The sequence below is a fragment of the Podarcis filfolensis genome (assembly GCF_964270895.1).
Source record: "Podarcis filfolensis genome assembly, chromosome: Z".
NCBI classification, from domain to species: domain Eukaryota; kingdom Metazoa; phylum Chordata; class Lepidosauria; order Squamata; family Lacertidae; genus Podarcis; species Podarcis filfolensis.
This window is the reverse complement of record NC_139617.1, coordinates 12,074,573-12,096,127: the sequence shown is the minus strand read 5'-3', so window position 1 is coordinate 12,096,127 and position 21,555 is coordinate 12,074,573. Positions and strand designations below refer to the sequence as shown.

General features: G+C 44.8%; 1 protein-coding gene across 4 annotated transcripts in view; it reads right to left on the bottom strand.

Annotated features, from left to right (window-relative positions):
- Window positions 1-611: 611 nt before the first annotated feature.
- Window positions 612-21,555, bottom strand: part of KLHL4 (kelch like family member 4) — a 50,607-nt gene continuing 29,663 nt past the window's right edge. The window contains exons 5-13 of one of the 4 annotated variants that reach the window (XM_083595310.1): window positions 17,538-17,750; window positions 15,730-15,916; window positions 12,409-12,633; window positions 11,590-11,752; window positions 10,767-10,979; window positions 8,605-8,776; window positions 7,217-7,491; window positions 4,885-7,168; window positions 612-3,961 (exon numbers count right to left, since the gene is read on the bottom strand). In XM_083595310.1, the coding sequence (XP_083451436.1) occupies window positions 7,432-7,491; window positions 8,605-8,776; window positions 10,767-10,979; window positions 11,590-11,752; window positions 12,409-12,633; window positions 15,730-15,916; window positions 17,538-17,750 (1,233 nt within the window). In that variant the 3' untranslated portion in view covers window positions 612-3,961; window positions 4,885-7,168; window positions 7,217-7,431. Of the gene's footprint in view, window positions 3,962-4,265; window positions 7,492-8,604; window positions 8,777-10,766; window positions 10,980-11,589; window positions 11,753-12,408; window positions 12,634-15,729; window positions 15,917-17,537; window positions 17,751-21,555 lie in introns of those variants that run through there. The other 3 variants (XM_083595312.1, XM_083595309.1, XM_083595311.1) reach the window with 3 other exon arrangements.

The following is a 21,555-nucleotide window of genomic DNA, read 5'->3' as shown; positions in this document are numbered from 1 at the left end:
CATACACCACGAATTCTTTGTCAGAGAAAGTAGACTTTATTTCAACTGCATGCTGTACTTGCTGCACTATAAATATAAGGTATTTTTAATGTTTGAATGGATCAGTATTTTTTTAAAAAAACAACAACAACAACAACAACAAACACACACCCTTCCCTCCCCCCCACCCCCACTAAACACTTCCATGTTCTGCACGTGTGTTTTTTTCCTTATCTAAGCCCAGCAAATAGTATAATGTTATTTTTAAAATCATTTATTTAAAAAATTGCACATCGACAGGGTTCAGAAATCATTGTCTGTTTTTTTGTAAAACTTTTCTTTTTTCCCAAGTCACAATAACTTTTTAAAAGGGAGGAAGTCAACTTGCAAAATTATGTGGGTAAACACATATGATTCCAAGTATTTTTTTATTAAAAAAACAAAACAAAACCAGACCAAGCTTCTTATATACAGTGTAATATCCCCTTGCTTATATGATGGCAACAGGTGAAATAATCAGAAATACACACACACACTGTATAGATTGGCACATGAAAGGAAATATATCTGCATGTGCTTTGTTCTTTCTCTGGGGGAGCTGGATTATTTCTAAAATTCTTTTTTTAAAAAAAGAAGACTTCATTGTTTTCCTTAATAACGGGATGATTACAGTAATACCTCAGGTTACAGACACTTCAGGTTGTGTGTTTTCGGGTTGCGCACTGCGCCAAACCTGGAAGTACCAGAATGGGTTACTTCTGGGTTTTGGCCCTCACGCATGCGCAGAAACACTAAATCGTGCTTTGCGCGTGCGCAGAAGCACTGAATCACAACCCATACATGTGCAGATGTGGCGCTGCGGGTTGCGAATGTGCTTCCTGCACGGATCATGTTCGCAACCCGAGCGTCCACTGTACCATCTGTGCTTACATTGATGATAAACTATTACGTAGTACCTCAGGTTATGAACTTAATTTATTCCAGAGGTCCGTTCTTAACCCAAAACTGTTCTTAACCTGAGGCGCGCTTTTGCTAATGGGGCCTCCTGCTGCTGCCACACTACTGGTGTGTGATTTCCAATCTCATCCTGGGGATAAGTTCTCAACCCGAGGTACTACTTTGTCTGTAACTTCAAGTGTTTGTAATTGTAACCCGAGGTACTACTGTATCTTCATTTCAAAGCAATAACGGCTGGCAGTGTTGAGCACTAATGCAGGGATCAGCAATTAGATGACCTTGAAGCAAATCCCACCCACTAGAGGAATTTCACTTGGCCCCTTAAGTTGTTAACCTTACGGCAGGGCTGTAGCTCACTAGTAGATGATGATGATGATGATGATGATGATGATGATGAAGATAATGATAATAATTTATTATTTCTACCCTGCCCATCTGGCTGGGTTTCCCCAGCCACTCTGGGTAGCTTTCAACAGAACATTAAAAACAAAATAAAACTTCATCCCTAAACAGGGCTGCCTTAAGATGTCTTCTAAAAGTCGGACTGTTGTTTATTTCCTTGACATCTGATGCAAGGGCATTCCACAGGGTGGAGCACCTGCTTTACATGCAGAAGGTCCTGGGTTCAATCCTCAGCATCTCCAAGTAGGTATCAGAGGCACAAACCCAGCCTGAAATCTTGAACGGTTGCTGCCAGTCACTGGCTGCAAGAAAGATGGCAGGCAATGGGGAACCTATGTGAAGGCAGATTGGGGTGGGGGGTGCCTACCACTGTGCCTACCCTGCACGTGTCAGGGTAGCTGGTATGGGGGTGGGGAACCATTAGTTGCCTGGGACACTGGAGAGCAGCTGCCAGTCAAAGTAGACAACCCTGAACTATATGGACAAACAGTTCAACCTGCTCTAAGGCAGTTTTCTGTGTTCCTATGTTAGAGCATCCCCAGCATTCTGATGCACAGATAGAACTCCTGAATACATAGGTTCCCTGCATTCGCTTTAGTAGATCCGCCATTTTTCTTGGATTCTTTTCTCATGGAGAAAAGTCATAGGCCAGTGATAGAATGCTTGGCATACAAATGACCCCTTCCAGTTAAATAGACCTCAGGTTAGCATTGTTCACAATGATTCTTGCCAACTGGAGTAGGAAATACTGACCTTTACACATTCATATCCTCAGAAGTACACATCTGCTGCCCATTCAGTATAAGTTAAGAGGAGGGCAGAAGAGCACACAAGTATCATCTTTCCATGTGCCCGGTGATGGCTGGTGCAAAATAGGACAAAAGGCAGGTTAGCCAGGAGTAGATGGAGACACAGCTGATGGCAGGCAGAAACAACTAATGTCTAGGTTTTGTCCTCATCCTCCTCCATACTGAGTTTTTCAGGGTCAAGACTGAGAGTAAGGAGGAGGAGGAGGAGGAGGAGGAGGAAGCAGGCAACTGTGCCAACCACCTGGACTGGGTGCAAGTAAGAAAGCAGGCAAGTAGGGGATGGGTGAGGGCAGACTAAGGTTGATGGGGCAGGACCCCATTTGCCCTGATGAAGCGGCCTCCACTGGGAAGAACATATCAGCATCTCATTAGGGCTGTGAAAGACACCCTGCCTAAAACCCTGGACAGCTGCTCCCAGTCAGTGTGGACAGTACTGGTATGGAATGGGCTAGCAATCTGACTCAGTGGAGAGCAGCTTTCTATGTTCCTATGTACTTTGCCCTTTCCTTTCCACAGCAAGTGCTCAACAAATCACCTTCTTTAGTATTCAGCATCTTTTGGAATTAAAGTGTAAACACACTTATTTTAATGATCTGTAGTTCCCTGCAGCACACCAGTTCTGAACTTAACACAATATTTATCGGAATGCATCACAAGGTTTGCACCCCGCAGCTGAGGTCGCAGACTTGTCATATCAATATGATATACATAGTTCCCCTGTGTATGTTTCATTCCGCAAATGCAATTACATTAATGCCACACTGCCAACAGGGTCTCGACCCACAGCCATTATTCCAGAGGAAGCAAAATTGGTTCAAAATGGTTCTCACAGATGGATTTGCAAAGGAAAGACAATTCCGAGAATCATTGGGCATGTGGTGACTAATATAATAGCAGCTGTGTGGTTTTTAGCTTATGTTTTATGTGCCATCTTCATTAGAAATCCTTCAGAGAGAGAGAGGGAGAGAGGTTTCGCTTTTGGTGGTATATAGACTTTGGATTCTGGAGGGCTGCACCCACTACACAACCTCAGAAAGTAAATCTTAAGAACACTTCACATATTACAAAGAAAGGGGAGCAGAACTGCAGCCATTGGCCCTGCCCTTGACGCTTATTCAGCATGTGCAAACTTCATGTGCAAAGTACATCCAGACTCTTTAGGAGCTAGGAGGGACCACTGGACTGGTGCATATGTAGGTTGCACATAGGAGAAGACTACAGACATGAACCCACTCTCCTTTCTCTGGCCATGGCCATTCTAACATGCAAAGCAGCGGTGTGAATGCCTTATTTAGCCAGAGGGACCTATTCATTTTGTTATGCAACCTTCCAAGGGCCACATGCCAGTGGCAGGCAGGGAAAGAAGCAAAACAGACCAGAACAGCAAATGTGAATTTCACCTTCATACAGCAGGCTAGGTTCTATACAAACTCACACACCTCTCTCAGTTCCCCACCCACAAGAGCAGGAAGCATGATCAGAGCTCAAGGACATATTCCAGCCAGTCAAAAACAAAGCAAGGAGGTGATGGAGTGTGGGTTTGGAGGAGGTGTGGCCTAGGTGATCCTGGGGGTGAAACAGAGAATCCTGGGGGGCCACATGTGGCTTCTGGGCCTGAGGTTCCCTATTCCTGATGTAGCTTGTCCTAGGCAGCCCAATGTTTATTCAGAAGTTAAGCCCCATTGAGTTGAGTAGGACTAAGGACACAAACACACCATACAATTAAATCTGTATTATGCTACTTTAAACAAGTCATGGCTCCTCCTAGAGAATCTTACGAACTGTTAAGAGTGCTGAAAGTTGTCAGGAGACCCCTATTCCTCTCACATAATAATTCCCATGGTTCCCTGCGAACAGAGATTACTTGTTAAAACACTCCAGAACTGTAGTTCCGTGAGGGGAATAGGTGTCTCCCAGCAACTCTCAGCACCCGTAGCAGATTACAGTCTACAGGATTCTTTCTGACAGAGGTTGGATGGCCACCTGTCACAGATGCCTTAGTTGACATTAGTTGACTAGGTTACCTCAGGGTCCCTTCCAACTTTACAATTCTATATGATTCTAGATCCCAGGCTAGATCTAGACACACCAAAGAAGTGTTTCAGTTAAACACGTTGCAAACTTTGTATGAGAAATCGGGTTAGCAAAAGCAGAACTCCACAGCGCCATCTGGTGTCACAGCGTTATAATGCATATACAGACACATATAAAGCGCTTTTTCTTTGCCAACGTAGCTGTGTTCTCAGACAATGTTGGGACCTTGCCACCTTCCTGAGGTACCATGGTAAAAGACTTGAAGTTGATGGTCTGTGATGTTTTGTTAGGGAAGGGGTTGGGTGTTGGTTGCGTTTAGTTAAACCAGGGGTGAGGAACATTTCTGAGCCAAAGAACTTCCGGGGCAACCTTCTATGAGCCACAGACCTGGGCTATGCAGAACCAGGGGCAAAAGTGAGCAGGTCAATGAATGGGAAAGCTAGCTTTGTACAGTAAGTTAGTTTCTATACACGCACATACGCACCTGTGCATCCTCCATCCAGGCAAGCAAGCAAGAGGCACTATCAGAGTTCAATGGCACATTTCAGCAAGGGAGATGTGATGTGATGCAATGCCAGTGAGCAGGGTCTCATTGGGTCCTTTTGGGCCTGAGGCCCCCCACCCCTTCTTTAAGCACTCTGATGCTTGCAAGACATGCAACACTTTGCAGGGACCTAGGCTGATCTGCCACAGGTGGGAGAACTGTAGGGGCAGCATGGATGGCCCAACTGACAAGGTTTGCCACATCGCACCACCTTCTCCTGAGGACTTCTATTTGGTGCTAAGGTCTCTGCCCAACAAAGCAGAGAGATTCTGGGTGCGTTTGCAATCATGCGTTTGCAATACACTGGTCCTCAACTGAAGAACTGGAAGCACGTGACCTCATGTGGGTGAAAGCAGCACGGCAGTGACTTTTTTTTCTGTCAGAGGAAGGAAGGAAAGCAAACAAAAGAGGGCAGATCTATACGCAGCAAGGGTAATCATATAATACATTTACAAAACAAAAACTGGGCCCATGCTAGCAGAGTCCTGTGTTCAGAAAGACTAAAGACCACTTCCATAATAATTATGTCTTATAATCATTTTTCCATTAGCAATTCCAGGAACGTCAGTGTGACACTGTATTTGAGTGTTCTTATTATTGAGAGGAAATTCGTGGAACGGGTCTCGGTGTTTCAATTTCTGGGAATGGAGTTGCGAGATGACCTAACCTGGGGAGAAAACAGCAAAGGCCTAATGAAGAGAGCACAGCAGAGGCTATATTTTCTGAGAATCCTCCAGAAAAACAACCTCTCAAGGGACATGTTGATGGCATTTTACCATTGTACTGTGGAGAGTGCATTAACTTATGGTCTGTGCGTGTGGTTTGGGAGCTGCACGGTTAGGGGAAAAACAATGCTGTCCAGCGTTCTAAAGACTGCGGAGAGAATAATTAGGTGCACTCTTCCTGCCTTGGATCAAATCTATGCTTCCAGGTACCATAAGAAAGCAGCAGAGATAGTGCAGGATAGTGCGCACCCCGAAAATGATATCTTTCAGCTTCTGCCTTCTGGAAGAAGGTACAGGGTTACAAAGACTAGGACTAGCCGCCTGAGAAACAGTTTCTACCCAAATGCGATTTTGGTTTTAAACGCAGTGTAAGGAGTCTCTGTGGGAGTATATTGTATTTAAAAATAGGGTATCAGAGTTTTTAGTGCGCTAACTAGGTTGGGATAGCTGGGATAGAAGGCCTGTTAAGTTTTGAATGTTTTATGTAGATTTTTCAATTTCGTTGTTCTGTATGGGACAATGACAATAAAGATTATCGTATCGTATTGAGTTGCTGCTTATAACCTACCAAGTATTTTATTTCTGCAATCACAATCTGCTCCCCCCCCCCTTTAACTCAGCACATGCTTCAGGAAGGGTAGAGATGGGAGCCACCTTGTTTCTAGACATTGGGTGATACGTAAGCAATGCCTATATTAGGAGCCACTGACCCCTTTTTTATGACTATTGGCCACATTTTGAGCAAGGGCTGCATTCCCACCCTCTCCCAGATCAGCACCTCCCCACCCAAAGACAAAAAAGATGAAACACATGTGCACACACACACACACACAGAGAGAGAGAGAGAGAGAGAGAGAGAGAGAGAGAGAGAGAGAGAGATTCTACTAGGGTTCTGGGTCAAAGTTAGAACCAATATAATTAATCTGAATCACACACACACACACAATCTTAGAGTTGAAAGAGGATGTGAGAAAGAGTGGCACTTTTCCAACTTCCTCCTTCAACCGTATGTACTTTTGGAAGGAGAAGAAGAAAGTAACCCCCCCCTTGCTACCTTATGACCATGGGGATAGTGACAGGGAATGCTCAGAGATTCCATAGCTGCATAGGCACCTCAGTGCCAACATGTGCTAAATTGCCAACTCCTGGTCTAGATTTATCACAGAATCCAAAGAATCAGGGTCAGCTCAAGCATTAAGTGGCCCTGAACATTGTGTCCTCTCAGCACTGCCTTCCATCAGTGGACATCTTGCTGCAGTAGCAGTGCTCCGCATAGCACTGGCCAGCTTTGCCTAGCTACCCTTGTATTTTTCCATATGCAATATGACCCCAGGTCAAGAGCACTGTGAGAAACTTTAAGGGCAACTAGATCCAGCTAACTGATGGTGATCAAAACCAGGGGCAAAGCCTGAAAAAGCACAAAAGAGGCAAGCATTAGCAATGAGCCCTGCCAAAGTCCTGGGGACCTGGCAACTGTTCATGGATGCTAAGTGGTGCAGAAAAGACCCAGCAGAGGTATCTTTGTGCATGAGGAGGAGACTACACAAGGCGCCTTTCTGGTGAGGGAATAGGGATTCAAGGCTCCACATGGCTCCCTGCCCTCCTTCTCCATATCAAGCTGTCCAGGGGTTCTTATAATGCAAGTGTAAGCAATTATAGGGGGGGAGATACAGGTTTCTTTTTCAGCTGCACACTCAGCTGTTCTTGACACAGAATTGCTTTAGAATGAGGCTCTCTCTATTGATGCACAGTGTGTACCCAGATGCTCCCTACAGATAGAGATTAACATCACCCATGATGATCAAACACCTGCCAAGTGTGTCTTTGGAATGCAGAAAATGTGATTTTCGTGCTCAGGCTCCACACAGGCTCATCCTTGTCTTTCCTCCTCCTGTAGTGGAAGCGCTTTGTGTTGTTTTCAAGGATGCATCTCCTCTTCTGCCATGCTTCTTATTAATATTTCACACCTGGAAATGCTCTGTTATGGCAGCTTCACGACTACAACACAGGCGCCGGCTCTTCCTATATTGACTGGAACTTCCTAAAAAAAAAAAAACCAGAATGTGCTCTGTTAACTCCATCTAACATGCCATTCTGAATCGGTGGGAGGGGGACTGCTGCCCTTTGGATGTCAAACCCGAACTCCATCTGGGTTCCAGGCCAAGGATGGTGGGAGTCCAGCATCACCTCGAGGGTGAAAGTTTCCCCAGCCATGATCTAAATTAATTAAGAACATCATATAATTTCCCTCTAAATACTACAGTCATACCTCGTGTTGCGTTAGGTTCATGTTGGGTCTTTTTGGCTTGCGAACACAGCAAACCCCGCGCGCATACGCAGAAGCGTTCTGCACGCTTTGCACATGCGCAGAACTGCTCTATTGTGCTCCGCGCTTGCACAGAAGTGCCACTCTAGTTGCGGACTTTTTGGGGTGCAAACAGCACCCCGGAACAGATTGTGTCCACAACTAGAGGTACCACTGTATATTGCTATTGCTAGGGCTATTGTTGGGGTGTATGGGGTGTTAAAGGAGGGGTACTTTTTGGGGAATCCCTGAAAGATGGCCATCCAACCTCTGCTTAAAAACTGCTGCTTATCTATTAATTGCCTTACAGAGTAACATAGACAAAAAGGTAGATCCCTGCCCCAAGACCCTTACAATGTAAACTTTGACAGAGAGGGGAGAGGAAGACTTGGGCAAAGTAACTAATATGGAAGAAATACAGTTACACACACTAAAGTTCAGTTTCTGTGCAGAGTAAGGACTTGTACCAGAGGCTTTACAGAATAATTGCACTTGAGATGTCTTGGGAGTCAGGCTTAAGCAGAAGGGGCAGCCAGGGATAATGAGTGTAAACATTTGAGGGAAAGGGAGACCCTGGAGCAGCTGGGGTTGGTACATCTGGAAGAGCAATAGAGACAGGTGGGCATTTCTTGGTTAGTGGCAATAGGCAAGATGGTGTTGTGTAGTGTAGCTGTTAGCAGGCTAGACTCACTCAGCCATGAAGCTCCTCGGGTGACCTTAGGCCAGCCACCACCATTTATCCCACAGGGTTGGTGTGAGAACAAAAAGGGGATGTTAGGAGAACCATGTAAAGCAGCTTGAGCTACTTGGAGGGAAAGCAGGATATAAATGCAATAACAAGCAAATTACCTCTATCCATTCATTGTTTTGTGCATCATAAGATTCCACCGTATCCAGGTAGGTTTGTCCATCGTAACCACCCACTGCATACAACCTGTCTCCAAGAGGACAGATCCCAACAGCATCACGGGGTACGCTCAAAGGTGCTACAGTGGTCCAAGTGTCTGTTTTCGGATCATACCTAGAGTATTTATGTAGATCTTTGCAGTTATTAGTAGAATAGATAAGTAAATAAAATAACTAAGCTTAAATGCCTCCTTCAGCTGCAGCGCCCCATTGGATGGGGCCATTTTGGTGATTTGGGCATGGGAAATTGAAGAGGGTGAATTATATACCCAGTAGCATTCATCCTCATCTCTTATACTACATGCTACTTTCTCTTCCCCCCTCCCCACCCCTGCAAAGTTCCTTTTGTTTCTTCCTCTCTAGACAGGACATGTCACATCCCACTTGTGCCCTCACTCTGATTTGGCTTCAGGGTAGAATAATCAGAGTGAGGGCAGGGAAAGCAAGCCATCTGGGGAGGAAGGAATCGATGGCATTGGGGCAGTAGGTATACCTAGCAGCAGCAAAGAGTAATCAAAGAGAAAACAAAGACATCCAGATTAACAGGCAGGAGTGACACTGCTTTGGGAAAACTTCCCCCACACCCGGTCCCCCAAATCTGAGCTGGTAAAGGTTCTCAAGACTCCATATTGAGCCATGAGGAAGTAAGAAATATAATCATGCTTCCTTCAGCCACAAGATGGCACTCTTGACTTATGATCTAGTCCTTTCTTCTTAGTCACAATATAAAATCACTGAGTTGAAGCATGCAGCAGCAACAGCGACAGCCAATCACCCATTCTTTATTCCCTTTCCATTTAGAGGACATCTAGCAAATGTCTCAAGAAAAAGCCAAGCATTTATTGTTATTATTATTATTACTATTTGCTGGATGGCTATAATAATTCATAGAAATGTTTTAGTCCGTGCACACTTTAAGGAATTTTAGATTATCAGCAAGCTGCCTTTTGAAGAAATTGATGGATTCTTAGTATAGAAGCCTTTTGCAGTTTAATAAATCAAAGCTACCATTCATTGTTAGATGGAAAGTGTGCATACAGAATACATCTGGAATTAAGAGAAGCAGCATTTGCTTCAGATAAATCAGGGGTGGGAAACCTCAGGCCCAAATTCAGACCTCCAAGCCTCTCTGCCTGGGCCTCAGGACTTCTCCCCTATCTGCCACTGACTCTGTTTTGCATCCTTCTTGAGTGTTTTTGCCTGCCTTGAATATGTCCTCGAATACGGATCATGCTTCTCGCTACCGTGGAAGGAAAATAAAGAAGAGTGTGTGCATGTGTGTAGGACCTAGCCTACTGTATAAATGTCGATTTTATATGCATTGTTGCTTATGGTCCTCAGAGCTGTCTTTCCTATTGGGTTTATTGGCGCGTTGCACCAGGGCGCTGGCCTCTCAGGGGCGCCCCAGTGAGTGGGGGAGCTGCACTGGGGGAGCTGCACGGCTTTGCCAGCAGCCTCCCCTTTCCCTGCACAGCTGCCAGCTGTGCCCCATCAACCATATGGCTGGTGGGCGTGCATCTTCCTTCCCAAGCATCCACAGGTGGAGAGCGATGCCCGCAGAGGCTTGGAAAAAGGTTGGCAACTCTGGGAAAGGGGGGGGGGGCGCCAGATATGCTTAAGACGGCCCTGATCGTGCTGCCCACATATGTGGCTTCCAGAAAGTTCTGCACCTCCAATAAGAATCTATCAATTTACGAAGCGGCACACAGGTACAGTATGACCACTTCCCTAATTTTAACTTTCATTCTTTGGGAGGCCCTCCAACTGCATCCCTAATTTTGTTAATTCTCTAAATTACTTTCTCTGGCAAATACCTGATAAATCCAGCATGTTGTTTAAACCTAAAACATCTGTTTCAATGCACAAAGGAAGATTTCAATCATTTAATTCCTTTATGCTGTGTGGCATAATGGTTACAGCCTGAGATGGTGACCAGACCCCCACCTGGGCATGAACCTCACTGGGGTGACATTGGGCCAGTCAACTTCTCTCATCCTGAACTACCTCATAAGGTTGGAGTTGGGGAATATTGTATGTCACCTTGACCTCCTTGAAGAAAAGGAGGTTTATATACATGCAGTAACAATTTTTAAAAACACCCCTACCTTTCTACGCAGTCCGAAAGCCGAGAACAGTGATTCGAAGCAGGGGCATCATGGCCACCCACGGCATAGAGAAACCCATTGTAGGTTGCAACACCAACCCCTCCACGCCGCTTTGACATGGATGCGCACATGCTCCACTTGTTTGTGTGGGGGTCAAAGCACTCCATGGACTTCAGGCAGGAGCTGCCGTCTCGCCCGCCAACAGCATACAACCTATAACAGCAGGACAAGCAAGACATGAAGGCATCTTATCTAACTGCCCACATTTTGAATGAAGGACGCAGGAAGCATGCCATCGGTTCATCTTGCTCTGCAACAAGGATGTAGAATATGTGGCCCTCCAGATGTTGTTGAACTCCTATCAGGTGTTGCCAGCATGGCCAATGCTTAAGGGTGATTGTTGCAGTACAACAACATCCAAAAGGCCAAAGGTTCTCCATCTCTGGTCTACACTGATTGGCAGTGTCTCTTCAGGGTTGATCATAGAATCATAATAGAGTTGGAAGCATAGCTGTAAACTTTCAGATTTGAAAATAAGGGATCAGCAGCCTCAAAAATAAGGGATCAGCAGCCTCACCTGTCCCGGCGACAGTCTACGGGATATCTAACAATCCGAGATAGCAGCGGGAAGCAGCGGGAAACGTCGCTGGAATAAGGGAATTTCCCGCAAGAAAGGGAATGTTGACAGCTATGGCTGAAAGAGACACTGAGGATCATCTTGTTCGACCCCCTACAATGCAGCTATCCCATACAGGGATCAAACCTTGGCATTATGAGCCCCATGGTCTAATCAACTGAGCTTATCTGTGAGTGTTGTACATACTTGCTGTTCAGTGCTGCAACCCCCACAGTGCTCCTTGGTGTTGCCATGCTTGCGACGTAATTCCACTGCCGGGCCTGAGGGTCCCATCTTTCCACCGTGTTGAGGTAACTCCAACCATCGTGGCCTCCCACTGCATACATTGGCCCTTCAAGCATTGCTACACCTTTGGATGAAAATCAGGGTTGGGAGGAAAGTAGTAGATATTAATGTAGAGACACATCTGTTTAATTATGTATTTGTGTTCCTCACCTACACCCCGCCATCCACCCAGTAGAGCCATATGGTGGATAACTGGAATAACAATCACACAACAAAGCACAACACCGAAATTCATGCAACAATATAGGACAAGGAATCTCTGGGGCTGCGAACAGCCTGTGAAGCTTCATGGCTATGGAGTAGGGATGGGTGGAATGGTCTTCAATTGGCTCATGTCTGTTTCATACAGTGCATTCCATCACATTTTTAACTCTGTGTGTGTACTCAAAACATTCTCTTTTTAATAACTGCAGTGAAGAGGAGGGCTGGGAAAGCCCAGTAACACACCTAGTTCTGACTTCCACCAACGTTGGATCCAAATTGTTGTGTTTGAACTATGATAGGAAAGCTCTTACTGTGATCAGTGAATCACAGTGGTCCATTCACACATGCATCTAATGTCAAGGGATGGCTAGGAATATGTAGACCTGTTCTCAAGGTATGTGTAGACTTGTTCTCAGTTAGAGGTCCGGAGAATCATTGCACGGCAAGTGCATGTTTAATGTGTGACAAACTGTCATTGTCAGTTTAAGTAGAAGATAATTTTGCAAGTGCTGTTACCTAAACCATGCCTGTGGGTTGACATTGGGGGCATCACAGTCCAGGCTTTGGTTACTGGATTGAAACATTCGACTGTATTGGATGTTTTCAGGCCATCTCTTCCTCCTACAATGTACAGCTTGTTGTCAATCACAGCAACCCCGAACTGTAGCCGCCTTCCATTCATGGTTCCAATTTGGATCCAGCTGTTTGTCCTCAAGTCGTATTTCTCAATGGTGGTAGTGCCTGTTGAAATATATGAATAGTGAATAGTGAATAGTGAATTTGAAGGAGAATCTTACAGAATAGTGGTGGCAATGGAATATTCATGAACATTCAGTGATATCGCTGACACTGTTTGGAGATAATGAGCAGCCAATTTTAACCACTTATATAACTGAGATATCTTGAGAATTTGTACATAAAATACATGGAAAGTATTTATGTTTGAAATACATGGAAGTGCAAGGCACCATTAAATATTTGGTTAAGAAGTTTTTTTAGAGTTACCTTCAAGGATAGGAACTGGTCAAAATTCTAAAATGATGGTGTGGTCATGTGTACCAGTGGCAAGTAACAGAGTGTGGAAAATGAACTACATGCTTACAGTTGCATGCAGAAATAGGCTGAAAAAGTAGAGTGGTAAACACCCAAGACTTGTACCTTGTAGCTAGGGATATATTCACAGACTGAGTGGTGCATGGTGTTTTTTAATCTTTTTTTAAAAAGCTTTGTAAAGGGATTTTTAAAAAAAGAGCAGGATCAGGCCAACCAGATGTCTATGTGAGGCCCTGAGAACAGCAGCCATCACAACTAGTAGGCACTGACATTCTTATCCTCCTGAATTTCTCTTTTAAATCCACCTTAGTTGGTGGCAATGCCATTGTTTAACAGTGTAAAGAAGTCTTTTCTTTTGTCTTCCAACATTCAGCTTCATTGAGTGTCCCTGAATTCTGGGGTTATGAGAAAGGGACAAAAAACTTTACTCTGTCCACTTTCCCTGACATCCATAATTTTACCGATTTCTATAATTTCATCTCTTACCTGCCTTTTCTCTAAACTAAAATGCCCCAGAAGTTGTAACCTTTCCTCAGAGGGAAGTTGCACCAATCCCTTGATGGTTTCGGTTGCCCTTTTCTGAACCTTTTCCAGCTCTACAATATCCTTTCTGAAGCGAGGCAACCAGTGTTGCTATTTTCAACTGTGAAATTCCAATTAATTCTAATTCATTCCACTCCTGTCCATTCAATTCTAAAGGTCAGCCACTAAAGCAAAGATCTTAAGGCTCGGACTTCAGCTTCAATCTCCTATGTGTCCATTATGATTGCACAAGAAACACAATGCAATCCAAACCATTTTCTCCCCTTCATCCTGAGGATCTAAAGTGCTGTGCTGCTTTTTTCCCTTTTTTACCTTGGGAGCGTTGTGAGCAACTGTATCTGAATAATGTTAATATTCATTCCATATAACGAAATGTAATATGGTGGCAAGAGAGCGTGTTTGAAATTAGTTCAAACATCCAATCTTGCTAGCAATTTCTGCAGTAGCAAGTAACACTACAATCTCTTTGAATAATTGCTTTTCTGTGGGTTGTATGCTGTGGGGGTAAGGTTAAAGTTTCTGCAGGTAGCAGCGGAATATAAACCTATTCGTTCCCTTTTTTAAAAAAAAAAAAGTGTGGCACTTTTAAAGTGGCAGATGGAATCGGATAGGCTTTGGTTTATAGGTGAATTGCCTTCTCTTCCAGAGCTTACACCTGCATTCCCTGTTGAGGATTCAAAATACTGTATGCAGAATTAGCAATACCTGGTGGGGGGGCACAGGGTCATAGCTTGGCAATGCCAAGAGTTGCAAGGTGTAATTTGGGGCAGGGCTTTTAGTGTGGCTACCCAGTTCTGTGGAGCATCATTCTTGTCAAGATGCAACAGGTGCCAGCTATCTGCACTTTCCAGAAGCAATTTAAGACCATCTTGCTCTGATGGACATTCCCATCACGATGAATGGGCCTTTACCCATTCATGTCTACTTTGTATGTTTTTGTATTTTTATCTGTTTTAAAATATATTTGGTGTAAATTGCTTTGAGACAGTTGTTTATAAGGATATTAATAAATCAATAGTAATAATAATGTGAAGGTAGATTAGTAAACACAGGATGTTGCCTTCTAATTAAGGTGGGGTGGTTGGTGGTGATGGCGATTATATTAAATTATGGGCGTTCCACACACATTATGTCTCAAGGCAGTGTACAAAATGCAATAAAATACAAAATAAGCATACTTCCAGCTGGGAAACAAAAATGTCTTCAGCTGTTTCCCAAAGTGCAGATAGTGGTCAGCTGTTATATCTCAATAGGAGTGATGTTCTACAGCGTATCTTTGAAACCTGAAGGAGAAGCTCCCCCACAGACCACAGTGGCCTGCTGAGTATATAATGGATAAGCTGGTCTCTCAAGTCATCTGGCCCTGAGTTGTAGAGGGTCTTTTATGATAGTAACAACACCTTGAACCTGACCCAGTAGCAGATTGCCAGCAGTAGTTTGCCCTCACAAGCAACCTAGTCACCAGGTTTTGCACCAGCTGTAGCCTGCGGAGCCACTTCAAGGGTAGTCCCGTATAGAGCACATTGCAGTAATCCAACTTTGTGTGGACAACTGTGGTCAAGCTATCCTGATCCAGGAATGGGCATAGCTGTCTTCCTAGCTAAAGCTGGTGAAAGAAGATGCAAGAGGGCAGGGCTCCTCTCGTAGTTGTGTAGAAGAGGTCACTACACTTGCTAAAATTCCCTTTCCTACACAACTATTTAAATACAGGGGCCCTGTCGTCTTTTGCATCTGCCCATCCTAGTCTGAATTGAGCTCCCTATTCCAAGCCCAGTACTCTTTTCACCATCCCATGTTGCCTGTGATGTGAAAATGCACTTGGAATTGTATAGGCAGTGCCTGGTAGCCTCTCAAAAGGCAAAGGAATTGTGGACTGAGCAATCTAGTAGTCAGAGCACAGCTTGCTAATATCGATCTTCTGTAGTTCATCTAAACTGTTGCCACAGTTGTGCTCATCCTCATCAATAATCTCCAATGGCCAATGATGGTTGGAGTCCAACATCTGGAGAGACCCAGATTCACTATCCTGGCTTTGTATCAGGAGTAGCCAGTGGGTGTCTGCCAGATGTTTTGGGCTATAACTGTCATCATCTCCAGTCAGCATAATAAATGATTAGGGATAGTGGGAGTTGTAGTCCAAAACATCAGGAGAATAGCATGTTGGCTACCCCATCCTTACATGCTAACTACATTTATTGTGAACTAAGTTTTCATAGGCCAGAGGTCACTTTGTCAGTTTACCTTTGGTGGCATCCATACCCCCCACAGCATAGAGAGAGCCCACGGTGGACTTCCTAGGCTTAGTACGAGGACTCTGCATCATAGACCTCCTTTCTGGTAGCAGGTGATACTTCATTGCTTCCATGAGAAGTTTCTGGCACTCAAGGTCATCAGTGAACATGGGGCTGTTTTCCAGATCTGCTAATAGCTGAGACATACAAAGTCTTGGTGTTCATATTGATGTAATCAAAAGGTCATTTCTAGATATATCAGCCAAGTCTTTCTCCAGATGTTATGGGCCACAAGGCACCATAATAATTAGTGGGGACCCTGAGACAGCCATCGGAAATCCTCCTCACGGCTGGTGTTGCTGCTACTGATCCTCCTCCTCTTCCACACCTGGAGTTGGCTAAGGGAGGAGAGGGTTGGCAAGTGGGCCAACAGGACCCAGGATTCAGGTTGCATGGGCTTCTATGCATATTAGTTTGCACACACAAGACTAAACAAAATGTTGGAATTCAACTGCAATTTTGGGGAATGAAGTTGGCAGGTCAGCCGTGAACTTCCCTGCTGGTGCATGAACTCCAGTAGATGCCTAACCATGCTGACTCCTGGCTTGGGGAACTGCTGTCAAGCTTCCTACAACCAAATCCCACTCCCTATCATCCTCAACCTTCTTGTCATAGCTTGGAAGATTGTCTCCCATCTCTTATCCCCAGAATTTGACCTCGTCACTGCATTACCAAAGCACTTCCCCATGGTCTGATGATCCTATGATACTACTGGGATGTCTGGATGGGGGAATTATAGGAAACAATTGCACTCACAGTTTCTCACACAAGCACAGCCTGGTCTCCAATGGGAGGTGCCATATGATTTACCACCAGACCTGGCCAGCTTCTGCTCTCTGGTGCCTCCAGCTTTGGCTCCAACCTAAGTGCCAAGATTGCTGACATATCCCTATTGTCTTCTAATGAAAGGAATACAGTCCCATAATCATCCTTGGGGAGGGGGCCTTCAAACATTAAACTGAACTAATTGCTAGTGGAAGGTTTTTACTCGGTGCAAGCCATACCAAAGGTAAAAACATGGCTATTCACCCAACTCTTTTGTTAGAATGGTGCCCTCATTTGGCTGATATAACAAATATGTCAGCTTCAGTTTTTATCCACATTTCCACATCAGATTGTGAAGGGTTCATCAACATTTTATTGAAAATGTATTCCAGTATACACATTTTTATACTTTTCTACATCCCGCCCCCATCGTTACATTTTGCAAAGCAATTTCCCCTAATACAGTGCATTTTTTAATAAAAATAATCTCTATATATATGCATTTGAAATATACGTGAGTATATGAATTTTTGCACATTACTTGGCTGGAGACCTTCATTGCAAAATTCATGCAAGTCTGAATTTCAAATATGGTTGTGTTTCAGTCCACACGCTATTTCAGAAAATGCAGATTAGGTAGGCTTCACATTTCAGTGTTATCTGAATCACTTAGTCCTAGTTGCTAGTGTAGGGTTTGATTTTCACATTAGGTGCATTTCAATGAAATATTATTTGAAATGTGATTGCTCTCTCCAGGATTGTGTGACCAATGAAGAGTAGGTTCAAAATAAGTTAAACAAAATAAAAATTAATAACAGTCATAACAACAGGAGGTTTGGAGCTGAAAACTGTATCACAAAATCTAGGGAAGCACAAAATCAGCAGGATAATGATGTTTCAAGCCGCACATTTACTCTGGAGGTGTGGATCAGGTCAGTGTGCATAAGGATTCAAAGAAATCAAATCTCTCAGGCATTCTATCCAGAGGCCTACCTGTGGGGACAGCAAAGGCAATCGGATGTAGGAGAGAAGCATTCCGAGCTCCCGCTGCCTGGGTTGCAAGTCATGCCGAACCCACAACATCAATGCCTTGAATATGGATTCTTCATCTGGGACATTGATGTCATCACTTGACAGGAGCTTAGCAATTTCACCAGCAGGCAGCAAGAGAAATTCCTGGTTCTTTATTACCTCAGTGAAGTGTTCCTAATGAAGGGAGTAAAACATAACTTAGCATGGCATCTGCATTTTACATATTTGTTCATTCATAGAATCATAGAATTGTAGACACTGAACATCATCTAGCCCAACTCCCAAGAATTTCATTCACACTGCCTTTTATCCCATATGAGCCTAGAGGCTCAGAGAGGATAGTATTGCAATTTCAAGTAGCCTACTTTTCTTTCTTCTAACTCTAGTGTCAGGGCCTGGCTGGATGCTGGGGAGTGGTGGCTGGATACTGAAGCATGGGCGCTGGGAGAAGGAGGGTTGGAGACTGACTTGGAAGAAGGGGTCAGTGCTCTGAGGAAGTCTGTAACAGCCAAGAGACTGAGAGTCAGAGGCAGGAGAAGATGCAGGATTGGAGGGTGAAGAACAGGTGCAGATGCAGGAGGAGGGAGAGAGAGGTCCAGCTGGCATAGAGTCAAGGGCTTCCTCACCTCCTCCTCCTCCTGCCCTCACCTCTCCTACTCCAATCTCTCCCAGGATCAGAAGAGGACTGAAGTGGGAGGAGCAGAAGCAGATTATATGCAGGTGGAGTCTTCACCTGCTTGCCTGCAACTCTAGTGGGGAAGATACTTAAGATGAGATTGGGACAAGGCCTCTCTGTTGTGGCAAATGCCTCATCGGGTGCACACCTAGGAGGAGTTGAGAGACACAGGGCTGTCTTTGCCTAACTTATAAGGGTACTTTTGACAATAAAGAGATAACTCCTCACTCCATACCATCCTTGCCTGACCCCAACCAGTCTCTAGAGAAATATGCTTCAGCTGGAGTTCTGAGCTCTGGATGCAATATTTTTGCTAACATTTCTAGGATAAAGTAGGAGTGCAGCATTTCATTAATCAGTTATATGAACTGATTAAAAACTATGCAGAATTAATCCCTACTCAGATGCTATGAGCTTAAGAAATACCACAAGTTGTTTATAGTACAGTGGAACCTCAGGTTGCAGACGTAATCTATGACAGAGGCATGTCCACAGCCCACAGCATTCAGATCCTGAAGCACCGCATCTGCACAGGCGCCACCGCGATTTGGCGCTTCTGTACATGCGCAAGCGGCGAAACCCGGAAGTAATCCGTTCTGGTACTTCCAGGTTTCCCGCAGTCCGCAACCCGAAAACACATAACCTGAAGCATCCGTAACATGAGGTATGACTGTAAACAGTTTCTTGCTTGTCGAAGCAAGTTTCCCAGGTAGGAGACTGTTAATAGTTCACATCAGTAACAACAAAGCTAAAATAATGATGATTTTTTTCTCACATGACTTATTAGAGGCTGCTTCATATATCCATTGAGTGTTTATTGCTGGGAGTCACTCTCCTCATTCTCATGCCTGTTGACAATGATGAGCTAGATGGAATCATAGCAGTGTTTGCCCATTGGGCCTGGTAGGGTGGAAGATAGTAGGTAGAACCATCGCCAACAACAGAGACAACTAATTCTTTCTCTGCCCCCATTTTCCTCCTCCCTGCTGGAGAGGCACTGAAACTAAGGAGGGGAGATCCAGCAGTCTGTGCCACTCCCTGGGAAATAGGGAAGTAGGGAAATAAGTGGGGAGTGGCTTAGGGCAGACCGAGGTTGGTGGGGCATTTCTCCATTTGCCCTAAAGGCCCAGCATTCACTTAATTCCTGGTGTATCTAGAGCAGGCTTCCTCAACCTCGGCCCTCCAGATGTTTTTGGCCTACAACTCCCATGATCCCTAGCCAGCAGGACCAGTGGTCAGGGATGGTGGGAATTATAGTCTCAAAACATCTGGAGGGCCAAGGTTGAGGAAGCCTGATCTAGGGTAAGTATCCAGAAGTCTATGCAGCCAGTGCCTTGCACACCTTAATACCACCACCATGGGTCATAAAAATTCAGCAGCAGTGTGTATGCTCCAGTTTAACTCATCTTGGTGGCTTCAAAAACCATGGAAATTCTCTTATTTTGCTTCACAGGGATTTAAGCTGCTTTTGAATCAAACAGCAACTTGGGTTGAGCTTGTGCCCAGCCTCACATCACTTTCATTTCACATTCAGACACAGGAATTGTTGCTCTTTGTGCATTTGAAGAGGTTCTCTTAACTCTTCCCCTCTGCAATATTTATACCTAGATTTTATTTCACAGCAGGCTTCCTCTTTCTCACCTCATGTCTCAATTGTTCCATCCTCTGCTTTGAATCACTGGGGTATGGGCAACAGTGTATAGGCTCTTCTCTGCTCCTCAGATTATAGATATTTTTCACATATCCGCTTGTTCCAGCTCCCGATCACACCCAGTCATTTGCTCCCTTTCTGAAAAGCACCACTGTGTTTTCCTTGCCACCAAAGGCATCAAACCCCACCCACAGCTAATGTGCTCTTTGGGGAACCGCTGTCTTTATTGACAGTTGAAAGAGGATTCTAGCCTTCGTTTGCCCTATCATCTTGAAACAGGAGAGAGGGGAGAAGGCATCCTTTTGCTCTTTGAAAAAAGATGAAATGTAGAAGTGAAGAGGCTTGAATGGTTTTAATCGGTGCATCTAATCGATTAGCTCAGTCGCAAATTAAAAAAACCTCTTCAGATTAAATTGAGTCAGGCAGATGGGCTCTTGTTCCCAGTTTTCCATCACGACCTGAGGACATGCCAGTTCTGATGAGACCTAGGGAGCTACAAATGCATAACAGCAAACTTTTTCAGATCAAAAACTGGGGTGTGCATCTTCCTGGACGTGCTCCCGGGCGAGTCACGTGAACCGCGCCGGAATCTCACCCTGAAAAAAACACTTTTTCAGGGTGCGATCTCACACACACATTTTGGGATGCCGCACAGGATTGCAGACCCAACCAAAATGCTTTTTTCCCAGTGTGAGCGTTGTGCAAGAGCTCGCAAGATCATGGCACCCAAAATGGCAACTGTGGTCTTGCACGAAAAAACAGGGTTTCCCATTTTTTTCCAGGACACTTGGCGGGTATGCAAATGCAGTGAGCATGATGGAAGAGTGGACTGTACCTCTTAGGAAGCATACGGGGGAGGGAGAAGAAGCTATTTTGTAAAGATTCCTTCAACCCTCCCTTAAAATAGGCATCAGACACATCAGGGACATGTATTCCCCTAGCGCTTGCTGATTGAAATGGCAGGGTCCATTTTGGCACCTCTGGACTGTTCCACTTTTTCACTACCTCATTCCACTGCATTATGTTGATCTTTGGGGCAGTTGGGTTGGGATTGAGCAGAAGGCCTACATAATGATTACCTGTTGTGAGGTTGTATGATTTAGGAATATTGGAAGCTGCCTTATACAAAGTCAGATACCAGCAGTCCATCTGGTGGCTGCTTAGCATCAGATCTCTAAGATTTCAGCCCCACGTGGAAAAGTTGGGAAATGAACTGGGGAACTCTTGCAGGCAAAGTAGATGAGCTTTGGCCCTTCCTCTCATTTCAAATTGGAGGCAGGGGGAATTGAGTGTTTGCTTCATCATTTTCTCACATGGGGGGGGTAGCTCTTTTTAGATTGCAAACGTACAGTCATACCTCATGTTACGGACGCTTCAGGTTGCACATTTTCAGGTTGTGTCCCACGGCGACCCGGAAGTACCAGAAAGGGTTACTTCCGGGTTTCACCACTCGAGCATGCGCAGAAGTGCTAAATCGTGCTTTGCGTATGCACACAAGCGCCAAATTGTGCCACGCACATGCGCAGATACAGCGCTTCAGGTTGCGCTCTTTTCAGGCTGCGGACGGGCCTCCGGAACGGATCCCGTTCACAACCAGAGGTACTACTGTATACTATTTTACATACTTTAAAAAGTGGTGAGCCAGCCTTGCT